This window comes from Rhinopithecus bieti, unplaced genomic scaffold (assembly GCF_001698545.2).
Source record: "Rhinopithecus bieti isolate Rb0 unplaced genomic scaffold, ASM169854v2 scaffold_26131, whole genome shotgun sequence".
Lineage (NCBI taxonomy): Eukaryota > Metazoa > Chordata > Mammalia > Primates > Cercopithecidae > Rhinopithecus > Rhinopithecus bieti.
The window spans coordinates 1,008,493-1,024,230 of NW_016812390.1; the positions used below are offsets into that span (position 1 = coordinate 1,008,493).

A 15,738-nucleotide genomic window follows, 5' to 3' on the forward strand; every position below is an offset into this window, starting at 1 on the left:
GAAGTCTTGGAAATCTCTCTGAACTTACTCTGGTTTGGGAGGGTGCCTATTAAAAACAAAAGAGAGAGAAATTTGATGTAATCTCATCCTTGTTCCTCTATAGGTAAAATTTTTCCTGTGTCTGGCTTCTTTCAAGATTTTATCTTTGATTTTCTGCAGTTCGTCTATGATATGACTAGTTGTACATTGTTTAGTATTTATCTTATTTGGTCTTAGAGCTCTGAGTTCCTTGATCTGTGGTTTAGTGACTGTCATTAGTTTTGAAAAATTCTCAGCGCTTATTACTTCATTATCTTTTCTGTTGCTTGCTTTCTTCTTGTATTCTTTCTACATAGGTTACACCTTTGATAATTGTCCCACCTACTGGCTTTTGAATCTTGGGCATGCACTCTCCCTTATTTCTGTGTTATGGGAAGGGGAATGGTTATTTTGTGCCCCCCACCCAGTAACCATCTGTTACTATGGCAGGGCTTGTGAACTACATGTATTCACTTTCCTCTAGTCTCCAACTGTGTGGGGGAAGAATTCCTCTTCTTTCATCTAGCTCACATAAAGCTCATCTTCTGTTGAGTATTTGCAGCAAACAAAGCTCATCCAGAAACCAGATGGCATTTTCTTGTTTCATGCAGCAAAAAGTGAGATCCAAGCCTGCAACTGGTGAGCCTCAGAAGGGGAAACCAGAGCCTGCAAAAGACCAGCAACAGAAGGCAGCTCAACACCACACAGAGGAACAAAGCAAGGCGCCCTCAGAGCAGAAGGGGAAGGCGGGCTCTACCTTATGGACCGGGTTCCAGACCAAGGCTGAAGTGGAGCAGGTGGAGCTGCCTGATGGAAAGAAGAGAAGAAAGGTCCTGGCGCTCCCCTCACACCGAGGCCCCAAAATCAGGTGAGATGCAGGAAAGCAACAGCATAGAACAGTGGGTGGGTTCTAAGCGGGTTTGTTTTTGCTGAGTTCTTTTCTCTTCGTGGCATTTGTTTGGTTGAAAAGGATGCTTGGTGCTATGTATTCCCACACACGGGGTTAACACGTGAGTCTTCAACACCGTCAGAGATGTCACTCTTAGATCAATGGCAGAGAGACCTCCTAGGGCAGGCTTTTGTGCCCCTTTTCTCCTCTTTTAAAGAGCTTCCTGTTGTCCAGATGGCCATCTCTGCCAGCTGAGGCCACATACTTGAGGTTCAGTGGTAGTTTCTGTTTGGGGCAGCAGATTAGTGCTCTACAAAAATAAATCTTTATAAAATATTTGTTAAATAAACGAAGGTTTTTGAGATATCCATGGGATTTTATATATTTATTTTATTTTATTTTTAGAGACAGTGTATTATTCATTTCTTCCACTGCTATAAAGAAGTACCTGAGACTGGGTAATTTATAAGGAAAAGAGACTTAATTGGCTCATGGTTCCACAGGCTGTATAGGAAGCATGACAGCAGCTGCTTATCTTCTAGGGAGGCCTCAGGAAACTTAACCATAGTGGAAGGTGAAGTGGGAGCCTGCACTTCACATGGCCAGGAGCAGGGGGAAGGCGCATTTTAAACAACCAGATCTTGCGGTAACTCATTCACCGTCATGAGAACAGCACTGAGGGGATGGTGCTAAACCATTCATGAAGGAGTCATCCCCATGATCCAGTCACCTCCCACCAGGCCCAGCTTCCAACATTGGGGATTACAATTCAACATGAGATTTGGGCAAGGACACAGATCCAAACCATGTCACAGGGTCTTACTCTGTTGCCCAGGCTAGAGTGCAATGGCATGATCATAGCACACTGTAACCTCGAACTCCTGGACTCAATCCACCTGCCTCAGCCTTCTGAGTAGCTGGGACTTTTAAATTTTATTTTAGTAGAGACAGGGGGTTGCTATGTTGCCTAGGCTGGTCTCAAGCTCCTGACATCAAGCAGTTCTAAGTATACAAATACTGAGCTTTCAGAGGGCTGTTGCAGTATCCCTTTTTAGAATGACTTAACATATCATGGGCTTGGGAAGGACCAGTGTACAAAGAGGAATTTTATCCCTTGAGCTAAGAGAACCTAGGGGTGTCAAATTAGAAGAAGGACTCAAGGTGACACTCAGCCATTTTATTTCAGGTTGCGGGACAAAGGCAAAGTGAAGCCCATCCATCCCAAAAAGCCAAAGCCCCAGATAAGCCAGTGGAAGCAGGAGAAACAGCAATTATCTTCTGAGCAGGTGAGTTCTGCAGGACATTCAGCTTTGGTATGGCATGGTTCTGCCAGATTGTAGCCATGTTTGTACCTTGATTAGCTGCCCCAAAAAGAAAGACTTCTGTGTAGGACAGTAGCTTTTTAGAGAATGTTGAGGTATACAATATAAAAGTGGAGAGAAAAAAGTAAAATGAACCTCCATGTATCTGTTCCTCTGTTTCAGCAGTCTCCTTGTTTTACGTATTGCCCATAACATGCTTTCCCCACTAGAGTATGTTAAAGCAAAGCCCATTTCATATGTAAATATGTCTCATATGAAAATGAAACATTGCTCAGAAAAACCTCAGATTGCATCTCTAACTGATGAGGCCTTAAACACACACACCTTATGCCATTATAATATCTAATGAAACTAATAAGCCCTTTATCATCTACTACACAAATGATATATTAAAGCCATATTAAAATTTCCCCAATTGCCTGAAAATATGTTTTTATACTTGGTTAGTATGAGTCGGGATCCGAAGTCCACACATTATACTTGGGTTTTTAATTTCTTAAATCATTTTTTTCTTCTCTAATATCCATTTTCCCTTACCACCCTTTTTTCCATGCTATTCATTTATTGGAGAAACCAGGTCATTTGTGTTACATTTTTAGCCATTTGCTTCCTTGTGGTGTCATTTAACTTGTCTCTGTGACACCCCATCTTGCCTGTCACCTGGTAGTTAGTTCGGTCTGGTAGCTTGATCAAATTCAGTTTTCTTTTTTTAAATTTTTTTTGAGATGGAGTTTTGCTCTTATTGCCTAGGCTGGAGTGCAATGGCACAATCTCGGCTCACTGCAACCTCCGCCTCCCGGAGTAGCCTCCCAAGTAGCTGAGATTACAGGCATGCACCACCATGCCCAGCTAATTTTGTATTTTTAGTAGAGACGGGGTTTCACCATGTTGACCAGGCTGGCCTCGAACTCTTGACCTCAGGTGATTCGCCTGCCTTGGCCTCCCAAAGTGCTGGGATTACAGATGTGAGCCACCATGCCTAGCCTCAAGTTCAGTTTTCTTGACTAGAGTATTTCATGGGTGGTGTGTGTGTTTCTTTACATCACCTGAGGCACATACTACCTGGTTGCCCATTTTTAGTGATTCTGAGATTGATCAGTAGATTTGAGGATTGTCTGCCTTGTCCCTCCATTGATGAAGTCCCCAGTTAACCTTTCATGTAATGGCCTTAGCAATTATTGATGAGTGTTACCAGATCCATTATTTCATTATGGGTTACAGAATGCCGATTATTTAAACTTCTATCCTTTTGCATTTTTTTTTGAGACGGAGTCTTGCTCACTACAGGCGCCCGCCAGGTCGCCCGGCTAGTTTTTTTTTTGTATTTTTAGTAGAGACGGGGTTTCACCATGTTAGCCAGGATGGTCTTGATCTCCTGACCTCGTGATCCGCCCGTCTCGGCCTCCCAAAGTGCTGGGATTACAGGCTTGAGCCACCGCGCCCGGCCTCCTTTTGCATTTTTAAATAGAACTCTTGAAAGAAAAATCTTCCTTTGTCAATTATTTGGTTACCACAAAATATCATTTGTATAGGAAAGACAGGATAAATGCTTGATTTTTTTTTTCTCTCTCTCTCTCTCTGTATTAGTTTTCAGAGTAATGAGCTGTTGCCATACCGGCTCATTTTTTAGTCTTATGAAATCCTGACTTTTCATATACTTGATGTGTTTCAAATACTGTCATTATTCTTACTCTGTCTAAGGCTGGCGGAAGCCCCTGCAGGTTGGCTTCTGAGTCTTTCTAATGTGGCCTGTTTGTCTGGTAATATCCTTGCTTTCTAGTGCAGGATGTCCAGGCTGAGCTCAGGTACCTCTTCCCCAGTCCTGACATTAGCCATTTTTCCCAAGGAGCCCTAGTTCCTTTTAGTAGTAAACGGTGGTCCTACATTCTTGAATACTTGAAGTCAAGCTTTCTTCTCCCCTTTCCTAGTCTCTTTCATTTAAGGGTAAAAGCAGCATTAGCTTCCCATCCTACTCAAGAAATCTGTGTCTGGGAAGTTTCTGACCTATACCATACTATATTATAGATCTCTGAAATCCTGTGAGCAGTGTTCTTGGGGAGGGAATGGGCAAGCAAGAATGGCCAGATTCTGTGCTGGCTTATCTGCTTGGAGGCTAAAGTGAGGCTTTGGGAGCTAGAGTGAGAGAGGCCCTTGAGCCCCCAACACAGTGTGTTAGACAGGGGAGTTAGTCAGGCCCTGCTCCCTGTGCACTGTTGGTCTAATTTCTTACCAGTGGATGATTCTGTTTGAGCCTTTCTCTCTAAGGGTCTCTCTCTAGAAACCTACCCCTTTCTGGTAGACATGATCTCTGTACACACTTTCTCTCCTGGGTGGCCTGAGGGTAAGGTGATATATAGTCTTTGAAATCAATTATATTATGTTTCTAATCCTTTCACTTGTAGGTATCTAGGAAAAAAGCGAAGGGAAATAAGACGGAAACCCGCTTCAACCAACTGGTCGAACAATATAAGCAGAAATTATTGGGACCTTCTAAAGGAGCACCTCTTGCAAAAAGGAGCAAATGGTTTGATAATTGATGATGCCAGCGGGCTGGGTAAGAAGCTGGGTTGTGTACTTTCTAGTGACACTCCTGGGTTCCTCCCCATCTCCCATGTCTCTCACTGAGGGAAAGAAAATCCCCGAGGGCACTGCCACTTTGCTGGGAGGCACCCTGGACTGTGTACATCTGAACTTTGGTCCATCCTTTGATGAGTGGTTCGTTAGCCACAAAGAAATATCTGAAAGACATCATGATGCTTCTTGCATATTATCCAGATTATTGTATGAAGTTGTGTCTATAATTATTACCAATTTTTGTTCTTTATTTCTCAAATGGAAACAATTGAAAAGCATTCTGGAGTGCTGAATTTTTAAGATGTATATTTTGTTAAGCGTATTCTCTAAATGAGATACTGTGTGGCTTTTTAGTAACAATGTCATTTCTAATATGTGTGACTCCTTTATTATGTATGAATATCCTTTGACAGTCCTAATTCAGCTCTATAGTCTTACACACTGCAGGAACTAAGTGACAGCAGAGAAAAATGCTTTCTAACCTAATCACTGCAGGCAGAGACACTTGGAAAAGAATGGGGGGAGGTGGGACCTGGCAGAGAGCAGCACTTACGTGTTTGTCAAATGAGGGGATTTCCAGTTGAATTGGTCTGCAGTGGCCTAAAGACACTAGCCTGGTTAGTGATGACCTGCATTTCTCTCATAGAGCACCTCCTTTTTCATCGTACCCACTAGCTCTCTAAGGCCTCCTTAGTGAGGACACCTGATCCTCATTAAGTCTGCCCCTTAAGATGGCTTCACACCTACTAAAAAACTCCAAGGGTTTGACATCTCACTTTGATTGAAATCTTGTCTTCCTATAACATTTGATTCCCTGGGCTCTCCAGCCCTATCACCTCTGCTTGTCTTTATCCACTCTCTTCTTCATTCACTTTTGGCTACACAGTCCTTCCTTCCATCTCTTGACTCTTGACCACCTCAGAGCCTTTGTATCTGTTCCCTTTGCCTGGAGAGTTTTTCCTTTGCATCTTTTACTTGTGACTCAGATCTTCACTAGTTGTCGCCTCCTCCTGGAGCTCTTCCCAGACTATCTAAAGTGGGGCTTTTCTTCCCCTCCCCTCTATCTTGCCCCCTTACTGAATTCTGCTTCCCTGTTTCTTCTTTTTTTTTGAGTTAGTCTTGCTCTGTCACCCAGGCTGGAATGCAGTGGCACTGTCTCAGCTCATTGCAACCTCCACCTCCCGGGTTCAAGCGATTCTCCCGCCTCACCCTCCCAAGTAGCTGGGACTATAGGCGCACGCCACCATTCTTGGCTAAATTTTCTATTTTTAGTAGAGATGGGGTTTCATCTTGTTGACTAGGCTGGTCTTGAACTCCTGACCTCAGGCGATCTGCCCTCCTCGGCCTCCCAAAGTCTTGGTATTACAGGCGTGAGCCATCACATGTGGTGGCCTGCTTCCCTGTTTCTTTCTAGCACTAATCTCTATCTGAAATCATTTGTTTCTTTCTAGCACTAATCTCTATCTGAAATCATTTGTTTCTTTCTAGCACTAATCTCTATCTGAAATCATTTGTCTCTCCAGTTAGAATGTATGCTTTGTGAGAGGGACTTTATCCCTCTTATTCACTCCTGTAGACACAGTGCCTAGTACTGACCCAGGCATATAGTAAATATTGAATAAATATTTGTTGAATGAAAAAAATAAGGTAGGAAAGGAAGAAACAGTACTCGGTAGGCAAGAGACAAAGTTGGGAGTGTAACCCAAAATTCTTGATTCTTTAGTCTAGTCGAGTGTTACAAATAATGCTTTGACAGAACCACTGCTGAGCTAGAAACATGGTTATTTCTTTCTTTCTTTTTCTTTTTTTTTTTTTGAGACAGAGTGTCCCTCTGTCGCCCAGGCTGGAGTGCAATGGCGTGATCTTGGCTCACTGCGACCTCTGCCTCCTGGGTTCAAGCGATTTTCCTGCCTCAGCCTCCCAAGTAGCTGGGATTACAGGTGCTGCCACCACGTCCAGCTAATTTTTGTATTTTTAGTAGAGATGGAGTTTCACCATGTTGGCCAGGCTGGTCTCAAACTCCTAACCTTGTGATCTGCCCACCTCGGCCTCCCAAAGTGCTGGGATTATAGGCGTGAGCCACCGCACCTGGTAGAGACATGGTTATTTCATTGCAATATCTTGGGGAACCCATGAATGCTCTGAAATGCCTTTGATTGGTGTAGAAATGGATGAAGGAGAGGCCATGGAAATATTTAAACCTTTGGAGAGATCGAAAGGACAGGTGATTTATCTCCAAGTTCACCTCAAGACATGACTTGGGCTGTCAAACATTCTTACAATAGCCTGGCAACATGTCTTTCCCAGCCTGGTCTGTACAGCACGGAGGAAGTAAGGGACTTTATTAAGGGTGTCAGAATAGTTATAACCTGCCAGTCAGTTGATCCGTTTTTCCTTGGCCAGCTCTCCATCTGCTCACCACCCTTTTTTTCCTAGTACAGAAATATCTTTAACATTCAAAAATATATCTTAACTCTTAGGATAGATCAAAATTGATGTTCATTCAGATAACATTGCCAGATTCTCTTAGATCCAAATATTTCTGATAACAACTTGAGTAACTCAGTATGTTAAAACCTCATTCACTTGCTTGGAGAGCTGTTGCACAGTTCTTTAAAGAGTTCTTTATATGAGTTCTTTATATATCTTCCCTTTCTTAATAGTCAAATTCCATATATGGTGTCTTCCTTTGGAACACCTTACCATGGGTTATTTGGTCAGCTCCATTGACCCCTTGCTTTTGGAATTTTAGTGCAGTGAGAGTGGTACTCACTTCTCCTTCACTTCAGGGCCTGATGTGTCAGGAAATGGAGTTTTTTGAATTAACACAAAAGCTGAGTTACAGGCTGTTTGGTTAAAAAACAACAGGTGGACACAGAGTCTCACACTTGTGATTGCAGTACTTTGGGAGGTAGGAGGATTGCTTGAGGTCAGGAGTCCGAGACCGACCTGGTCAACACAGTGAGACCCCCATCTCTATTATTTTGAAAAACAACAGCAAATTTTTTGTTAACATCCAAGACAAGGCCACCAGTCAAAACTACCAAGTTTTAGTAGTACTTTCCTGCTTGATTACATAATAGCCTGGCTTAGAGATACAACCTTTAAATAAGGAATCTTAAGATAATGTACAGCTGTTCTTTGCCTCATTTGTTTGTTGGTTGGTTTGTAGTTTCTAAGAATCTGCTCTGTTCAGCTGTATAATTCCTTCTTCTGGAGTTAACCTGTGGCAAGGATTATGTTTCACCTGTCACAAAAATGAGATCTGTGCCTTCCTCTCTTACAAAGTTAGGGCATGTGATTCATTCTTCGAAATACTTTGAAATGTACTTTGGCATGTTTTTGTCTTGAAAAGAAGTTTTCCAACTAGAAATTCGGAGCCCAGAAGGTCAAGGCTCTCATCATCCTTCAGTTGTCTGAGGAGACAGAGGATCACATGTGTCACAGTGAGTGCTGATTCCCCAGAATCTGCAATCTTAAGCCCTCCGGCTGACCCACACAGCCAGTTCTCTGCTTCATATTTGTGTGACCCACTGTGAAGTGACAGGCAGCTACCAATTCTGTCATACAAGAAGCAGCTCTGCCCGTGCAGCTTTGAAAGTTCCTGCACTTCTCCATAGACTGCTCCTTCATGGAAATAACCACATCATCACACTGTGGGTGCCTAAGCTAAGTTTGTTTGCAGTTTGTCTCTGGTGATGCCCAACTCCTTTTCAACTCAGCCTTAATTGGCACTTTAAGGGCTAGGATGAGGTTTCTCTCAGGCCAAGTCGAGATTTCCAGATTTCCTTTTGTCCAAGGCTGACCAGTTTAGAAGTTATTTACTTCCTTGTGTTGGTTCTTTCGTTCTTGTCCTGGTACCTCTTCCTTTCCAGAATTATTTGCAGAGTCTGTGACGTCTTACTCAGTGACCAGATGTGGGGTGAGCTACTGGTATAGTCTGATTACTTTGGCATCTGATTCTGGACTGGTCATTGGCTGTACATGAGTTTTTGTGCTGATAAAGGAATATACTGGGAAGATTGGAAGGCACAGACTGGGAACCACTTCTGAGAAGAGGACTGCTGAGTCACTGAAAGACCTTTTGGACCACCCCCAAATGGAGCATCTTGATAGATGGCAAATCCAGTATTTCTTAAACTTGTCCACGCTGCCCAGAGCCCACTGCCTTTTATCAGATGTGAGACTTCACTGCCACAGTGTCATCTCACAGTCTCCTTCCCTGGACATTTGATAAAGGGAAAATCGTTTCTTGTCCTTGAAGGCAGGGACTATTTTTTTTTCACCTTTCCACATACCCCACAATACCCAACATTGATTTACTCATAGTAGGAGTTTCATACTGCTGAACTCGCTGAAGGCCATTTGTTCCAGGGCCTAGCTGGGCTTGTGAAGGACAACAGAGTCATTTCCTAAGGACCCCAGAAGACAGGATGAAGGAAAAAATAATAATAAACTGCTGTTCACAGTGCCTTGAGTATACCATCTATGTACTTTCTGCTATGCCTTGTCCATTCCAATCTGGACAGTCTCTCTGCCCCTCCTTTCCACTCAAGTGCCATCCAGCACTCAAGTTCTGGCTCAAGGCCCGACATCTCCCTGGGTACGTCAGCCATCCCAGGGCTTGTGACCCCTTCCTCTAAGTCCCTGGCACACTTACTGATTGGTGTCCTCTCGTTCGACAAAGCATATGCCGTTGTGGCTTACTTGTCATTTCTTTAGGTCTTGCCTTCCCAGGTAGATCATCAGCCTCCTATAAGAACTAGCTCCCATAGTCCCAGTCCCCAGGCCTGGTACATGGCTGTGCTTAGTGATTGGTGATTGAGGATAATGGTGGTAAAGGAAGTACCAGACAGTCATCTCCTGAAGAGATGCTGAACAACCTGTCCTTGTTTTATGTATTTTCTCTTTCTTGCCCAGTTTTATTCCTCATAGTAACTGCTCAAAAAATGTCAGTTCCTGTCACTCTTCTACCCCTTTTCTCCCTCTCCCCTGCACTGTGGTCTGGGCCTTGGTCCACTAGCAAGTCCCCTCAGATGTTGCTTAATCTGCCCCATGGCCAAAGCCAATCCCATTCCTGTCCTCCTGCTACCCAAAGGACTCCCAGTCTGTATGCACAGGAAGGGATCATGAAGTCTGGATGTGCAAGAAACCCAGCTGTGAGAAACAGGTTCCCTGGACTTGGCATGGGGGCTCATGCCTGTAATCCTGGCACTTTGAGAGGTCAAAGTGGGAGAATCACTTGAGCCCAGGAGTTCAGGACTAGCCTGGGCAACATAGCAAGATCCCATCTCTACCAAAAAAAAAAAAAAGAAAAAATTCAGATTCTCAAATGTCCCTTCATCTCCTTACTCTCGACCTATCTCCCCAGTTCTCCTCCGTCTTTTCCTCTCCCCTGGATCTGACACTCAATTGTCTGCACGCACTTTTCAGCTGAAAGAGACTCCAATGCCATCCTTCTGATGAAGTTTTTGCTTTGGATACTACTGCAGAAAAAATGCTATCTTGTATTCTGGTCCATGGTGGGGAAGACCCTGTCATAGAACCTGGCACCTCAAATGGAGGGAGGGGCCAGAACATTGTTCTTATGCTATTTACAGTGAGATGACAGGATTGATGCACAACTTTCTGTCTGTCTTTTTTTTTGAGACAGAGTTTCATTCTGTTTCCCAGGGCTAGAGTACAGTGGCACCATCTCAGCTCACTGCAACCTCTACCCGGTAGGTTCAAGCGATTCTCCTTCATCAGCCTCCGGAGTAGCTGGGATTACAGGCATGCGCCACCACGCCCAGCTAATTTTTGTATTTTTAGTAGAGATGGGATTTCAACAGTGTTGGCCAGGCTGGTCTCGAACGCCTGACCTCAGGTGATCCACCCGCCCCAGCCTCCCAAAGTGCTGGGATTACAGGTGTGAGCCACCGCACCCGGCCATGATGCACAACTTTCTAATAACATACTTTTGAAAGTGCCCTGACATACATCCCTCCTCCAGTACTACAGTGGCCATCAGTTGCCAGAGAACGTGAAGTTATCCAGCCCTCAGCTCTGCAGCAGGATTCTGTGGAGCAAAGCAGGCCTGCTGTACTTCAGAAAGGTAATGCCACAAAGTGAAGAACACCTCTCAGGGGCAGAGCCCCTCAGCCCCATCCAGGCCAGCAGTGTCCACTGGAAATCTGAAAGTAGCCTCCCTCACCAAACCATAGAGAACCTCCCCGGCTTGGCAAGTGGCCCTGGGAAGCACATGCCCCACAACCGTCAGGATAGCAGTGGAGAGGTGTCGTGCCAGTGCCGGCTCCACCCACCCAGATGGTACTCAAGACTCCAAGCCTGTCAATGGGATGGAAACTTTCTGGCATTTTCTGTCAGAAGGGTGAGTTAGCACTGAACCATCTCATGTGTCTTTCCACTGACTAACAGCCCATATCCATTCCATGAAATGAGTGACTGCTTTGCTGAATCATATAGTAACAAACATTTATTTGTAGTGTGATTGTGTCATATCATGGTTGAATTGCAAACAAGTTGGATACAAGAGTCAGCAAAAATCAACAAAAACATTCTGTGAAAAGCTTTTCTAGAATTACAATAAATGGCATTGTATATTTTATTATTTATAAATTATGTGCTGTGCATCCTTTTTATCAATGAAATTTATAATAAATTTCTGTACATATGTACATTTTTATCCCAGAGAGCCAGTTGTTAAGCATTTACCAGCCATAAATGCTTTTTGTTTCCTGCTCATACAGGTTCTGGGAGTGGCCAGCCCACTCTTTGGGATGTCCCCACTTCCTTTTTCAGTTGTCCAAGTAGTGTTCTGCCCAGCCTTCCAGGCTCTCTTACCCTTCCCTCGAAACTATTCTGTTCCTTATGCTTAAATACTTTCCAGTCATGAGAGCTTTGCTGTAGGCTCTTGGCCTTTCATGGGTAGCTTCTGATATGTGCATGGGTGTTAATAGAGGAAGTTGACCCTGCCTGGTAAAAATTATGACCTATGGAGACCTGGCACTTTCTCTTATGGCTTCTCAAAGTGACAGCTGTTAGGGGAAGTTCAGGCATCTTGACGTGGAAAATACATTGTTTATTTTCTTTTAATTTTTTTTCCCCTAACCACTATACCAACAGGGATGGAAAGATACTTTTAGTTGGAAGGAATTTTGAGCCCTCAAACCACACCTGGAGCAGCTGCCTGTGGGTGGGGCTTTGCACAATCTTATCCTGGCAAGAGAGGACCAGCCAAGGATCAGTTTTGCAGAATAGTCATCACGAGGCCCTGGTTGTGTGCTGGGCTGGGGCATTGCCCCTTTCCATGAGGCGAGGCCAAGGAGGACTGCCTGGCTTAGGCTTTTGCATCTTCAGCACCCTTTCACGTCTCTTAGATGACCTTCCCAGCAAGCCTGGTGAAGGTCATTGAGAAGCAGGTGTCACCACCTAGTCTTACAGCTGATGAAAGCAGGATGTGGGGAAGTCCAGACCCTCTCCTGAAATCCCTTGGCCACCTGAGCTAGTACCAGAGCAAGGTCCCACTTGGCCCTGAATGCTGTTTCTAGGGCCTATTTCAGGAACTGTCTCATGTATAAGAACAGAACACTTTTTGCCAGCTATACCAAATGTTTTTGGGATTAAAAAAATAGTTTCTCTTTTCCAAATTAGGTGGTAAGAAAAGGAAGGGCATTTTCATTCTCACATTCTTTGAATGTTGAAATGTTTTTAAAACTTCCAGCTGGGCTTGATGGCTCATACCTGTAACCCCAACACTATGGGAGGCTGAGATGGGAGGATCCCTTGAGGCCAGGAGTTCAGGACCAGCCTGGGCAACATAGTGAAACTGCCAAAAATTTAAAAATTAGCCTTGTATGGTGGTGTACACTGTAGTCCTAGCTGCTGGGGAGGCTGGGGCAGGAGGATTGCTTGAGCCCACGAGTTTGAGGCTGCAGTGAGCTATGGTTATACCACTGCACTCCAACTCCGGCAACAGAGTGATACCCTGTCTAAAATAATAATAATAAAAAGATTAAACCCTTTACTTGATCAGCTTCTTTCCCCACTACCCCAGGACAAATTAAACTAATCATTACATATTTTTGTAGTTGTTTTTTCTCTCTCCTGATCTACCACAAGCCAAATGTACTTATATACATACTAATAGGTGAAAAGAGAGTTTGAGGAGTGAATACATTTATTTTGTGATTTCCTAGGCAGTAGCTAGGACTCCCTTAGAAGTTCCTAATAGGGAAAGGGTGGGCTGGCTCTATTCAGTTTTATAACTGCTTTTCCCCGAATTCTGAAGACATCCTCATTCCCCTGGAGGTCAGATAATGGCTATTTATTTTCCATAGCCATGAAAATCTCTGGGGAGAGCCATGGCAATTTGACGAGAGCTATTAAAGGGACATTAGGATTGAAGTGGCTGCTCAGGCAGTCACATACCCTTGATCCTCATCTGCAGGGACAGCTGCCAGCACGAATGAGCCCAGCTCTCCTGCCCGCAGCCAGCCACCTGTGGGTGCAACTGGCGACCAGCCACTGGAGTGCGTCCCAGGGAAGGGGACAGGTTCTTAGAATCACCATTTGTCTCTGCTCTCTCCCTCTCTGCAATAGGATGGGGACTCTAAACTCACGTAATGGTTCATAACAACAGCTAACAATTACCAAGCACCTACTATGTGTCAGGCATGTGCTGAGGATGATCTTATCAGGTAAAATGCCTGTCTCAGGCCCAGAGGCCCAGAAGAAGAGACAGAAGGGAAATCTGTGGGAGGCAAGCAGTCCCTCACCCCACTGCTTGCAGACCTTCAGTGACAGGACACTCACTATTTGCCCCAAACCTCTTGCATTTTCAGAGCTTGGGACACAGATTCAGGGACTTGCACTTCGATAGAGTACCCAGGACCCCTCTCAGGACCCCTCATCAGAGCCATGGAAAGTCTGTTTCTGGGCCCATCCTCCCTGTGGGGGTGTCTTTCCTTTTCTTGGCCACCCCCAAGGAATCCCTAGTAGCGAGCAGGCACTTAATAGCCAGTGCAGTGAAAGTAGTCTGTGATGTCTGGGCCAGGGCAAGGCCTGCCAAGTGGGCTCCCAGGTACCTGCCACAGAACCTCTGGGTTTTGAGGCCCTCAGTGACCCTTAGGCAATAGCTGGGTCTTAATGAGGGATCATGTCCTTTCCTGGGTAGTCTGGGGTAGAGGAGTGTGAACTGATCTGAGCTACTCTAGGAAGGTGAGGGACAAAAGCAGGAACCGAGAGAAAGACTGAGTCTCCTCCCAAGAGACTGCAAGTCCTGAGGGCAAGAAGCAGAGAGCCTTGTGTCAGGCCAGGTGCTGCCCCTGTCAGTGCTGACGGACAGGCAAGAGAGGCTGCTGATGCTGCAGCCCCGTGAAGCTGAAACTCACCCTTTGCCCACTTTCACAGCCATCTCCCCAGAGGCTGCAGTGACACAGGTAAAAGCCAAAGGACAGAGGATGACCCTGGACAAATCACTCAGAACCTCCAGTCCTCTTTGCTCATTTATAAAATAGAGGCAAAAAGGCCCTAGTACTAAATGAAATAGCCATTGTAAAAGAGCACGGGAGATAGGGTCTGTGATGCCTTTTGTCCCCAGTGTCCTGAGTGAATTCACAGGAAAGGGGAGAAAGACTGGTTGCCCACTTCCAGGGTGATTGGCTAATTTCCACATCTCTTCTGCTAGGGGTGGGAACACACACCAGAATCCTGGGAAGGCTGCATGTCCTCATGTGGCACTGGCCCCACCTCCAGCCTCTGCAGGGATACCAGGATATGAGCCAGTCTCTGCTCCTGGGGTGACCCACCCTCCTTGGTGCCCCTTCTTCCCTCACAACTGCAGGCAGAAAGAGAATGTGTCTTTTCTCTCTTGAGGAGCTGGCTGTGTCATTTAAGCAGGCCCTAGGGGTGGAGCGCTGTGAGGAGATGGCACCCGGGCCCCTGTTCCTCCTTTTCCAGAGCAAACACTGCTAAGGGATCATGACAGCCCCTGCATCTGGCCCACTGGGCCTCGGGAGGCTTTTGACATCAATCCATGCAACCGCACCCAACAATTGGAGTCAGTGTGGGAGGTGAGACCCACTTGCCAATTTTGTTCTAAGGGAACAGCCTTCTTTACTAAAGCATGGCGCAGTATTGATAGCAGTTGCTTCCAGGCATCATAAAAAGCGTATAGTGGGCATTAATATCTTTGATCCTCACCACAAGGTCAGAGGTTGGATGATGTTAGCATGCTCATTGAAGGATCAGAAAAGTCAGGCTCAAGATAGGTTGCCCTTCATTCAGCCAACTGGTATTAACCGAGTATTAACTGTGCACTCCTCTGTGCCTGTGCTCCCCCAGGAGCTGCAGAGGGTCCTGAGCAGAGTGAGCTTCTGCCACTTGGGAGCTCACATTCCAGCTATCAGTGCTGACTTGTCTCAAATATTTGATCCATGCTGGGTTCTAAACCTCCCCTGCTCAGAGCCCTCAGAGTCCAGGCCAGGTAGAACCCAGAACAGAGCCTCTGGCAGGAAGGAGCTTGCATGGTCCTCAGGCTTCATGTCCAAAGATCATTCCTCCACTTTGAGCTTCTTTGTGAAAACCAATCACAGAGAGTGGGGGTGAAATGTGCCGAAGCCTCTGCCAGGGTTGTAGCAAGGAAACCTGGGCTTCTAGGGCAAGTCGAGAAAGGGCCTATATTAGTCAGCTAGCGCTACTGTAAGTACCACAGGCTGGGTGGCTTAAACAACAGAAATTTATCCCCTTACGGTTCTGGAGGCTAGAAGTCCAAAATCAAAGTGTTGGCAAGGTTGGTTCCTTCTGAGGAAATTCTTGGTGTTGCCTGGCATATAGATGCATCACTCCAGTCTCTGCCTCATTGTCACATGGCCATCTTCTCCTTGTGTCTATAGGTCTATGTCCAAATTTCCCTCTTCTTATAAATACACCAGT

The 15,738-nt window shown here is 45.3% G+C and overlaps 1 protein-coding gene across 1 annotated transcript in view; it reads left to right on the top strand.

Annotated features, from left to right (window-relative positions):
* The window catches only part of RBM28 (RNA binding motif protein 28), a 37,758-nt gene extending 32,574 nt beyond the window's left edge, over nt 1-5,184 (top strand). The window contains exons 17-19 of the mRNA XM_017896274.1: nt 630-886; nt 2,094-2,193; nt 4,632-5,184. Coding sequence (XP_017751763.1) covers nt 630-886; nt 2,094-2,193; nt 4,632-4,766 — 492 coding nt within the window. The 3' untranslated portion in view covers nt 4,767-5,184. The remainder of the gene's footprint in view (nt 1-629; nt 887-2,093; nt 2,194-4,631) is intronic.
* The last annotated feature ends 10,554 nt before the right edge of the window (nt 5,185-15,738 follow it).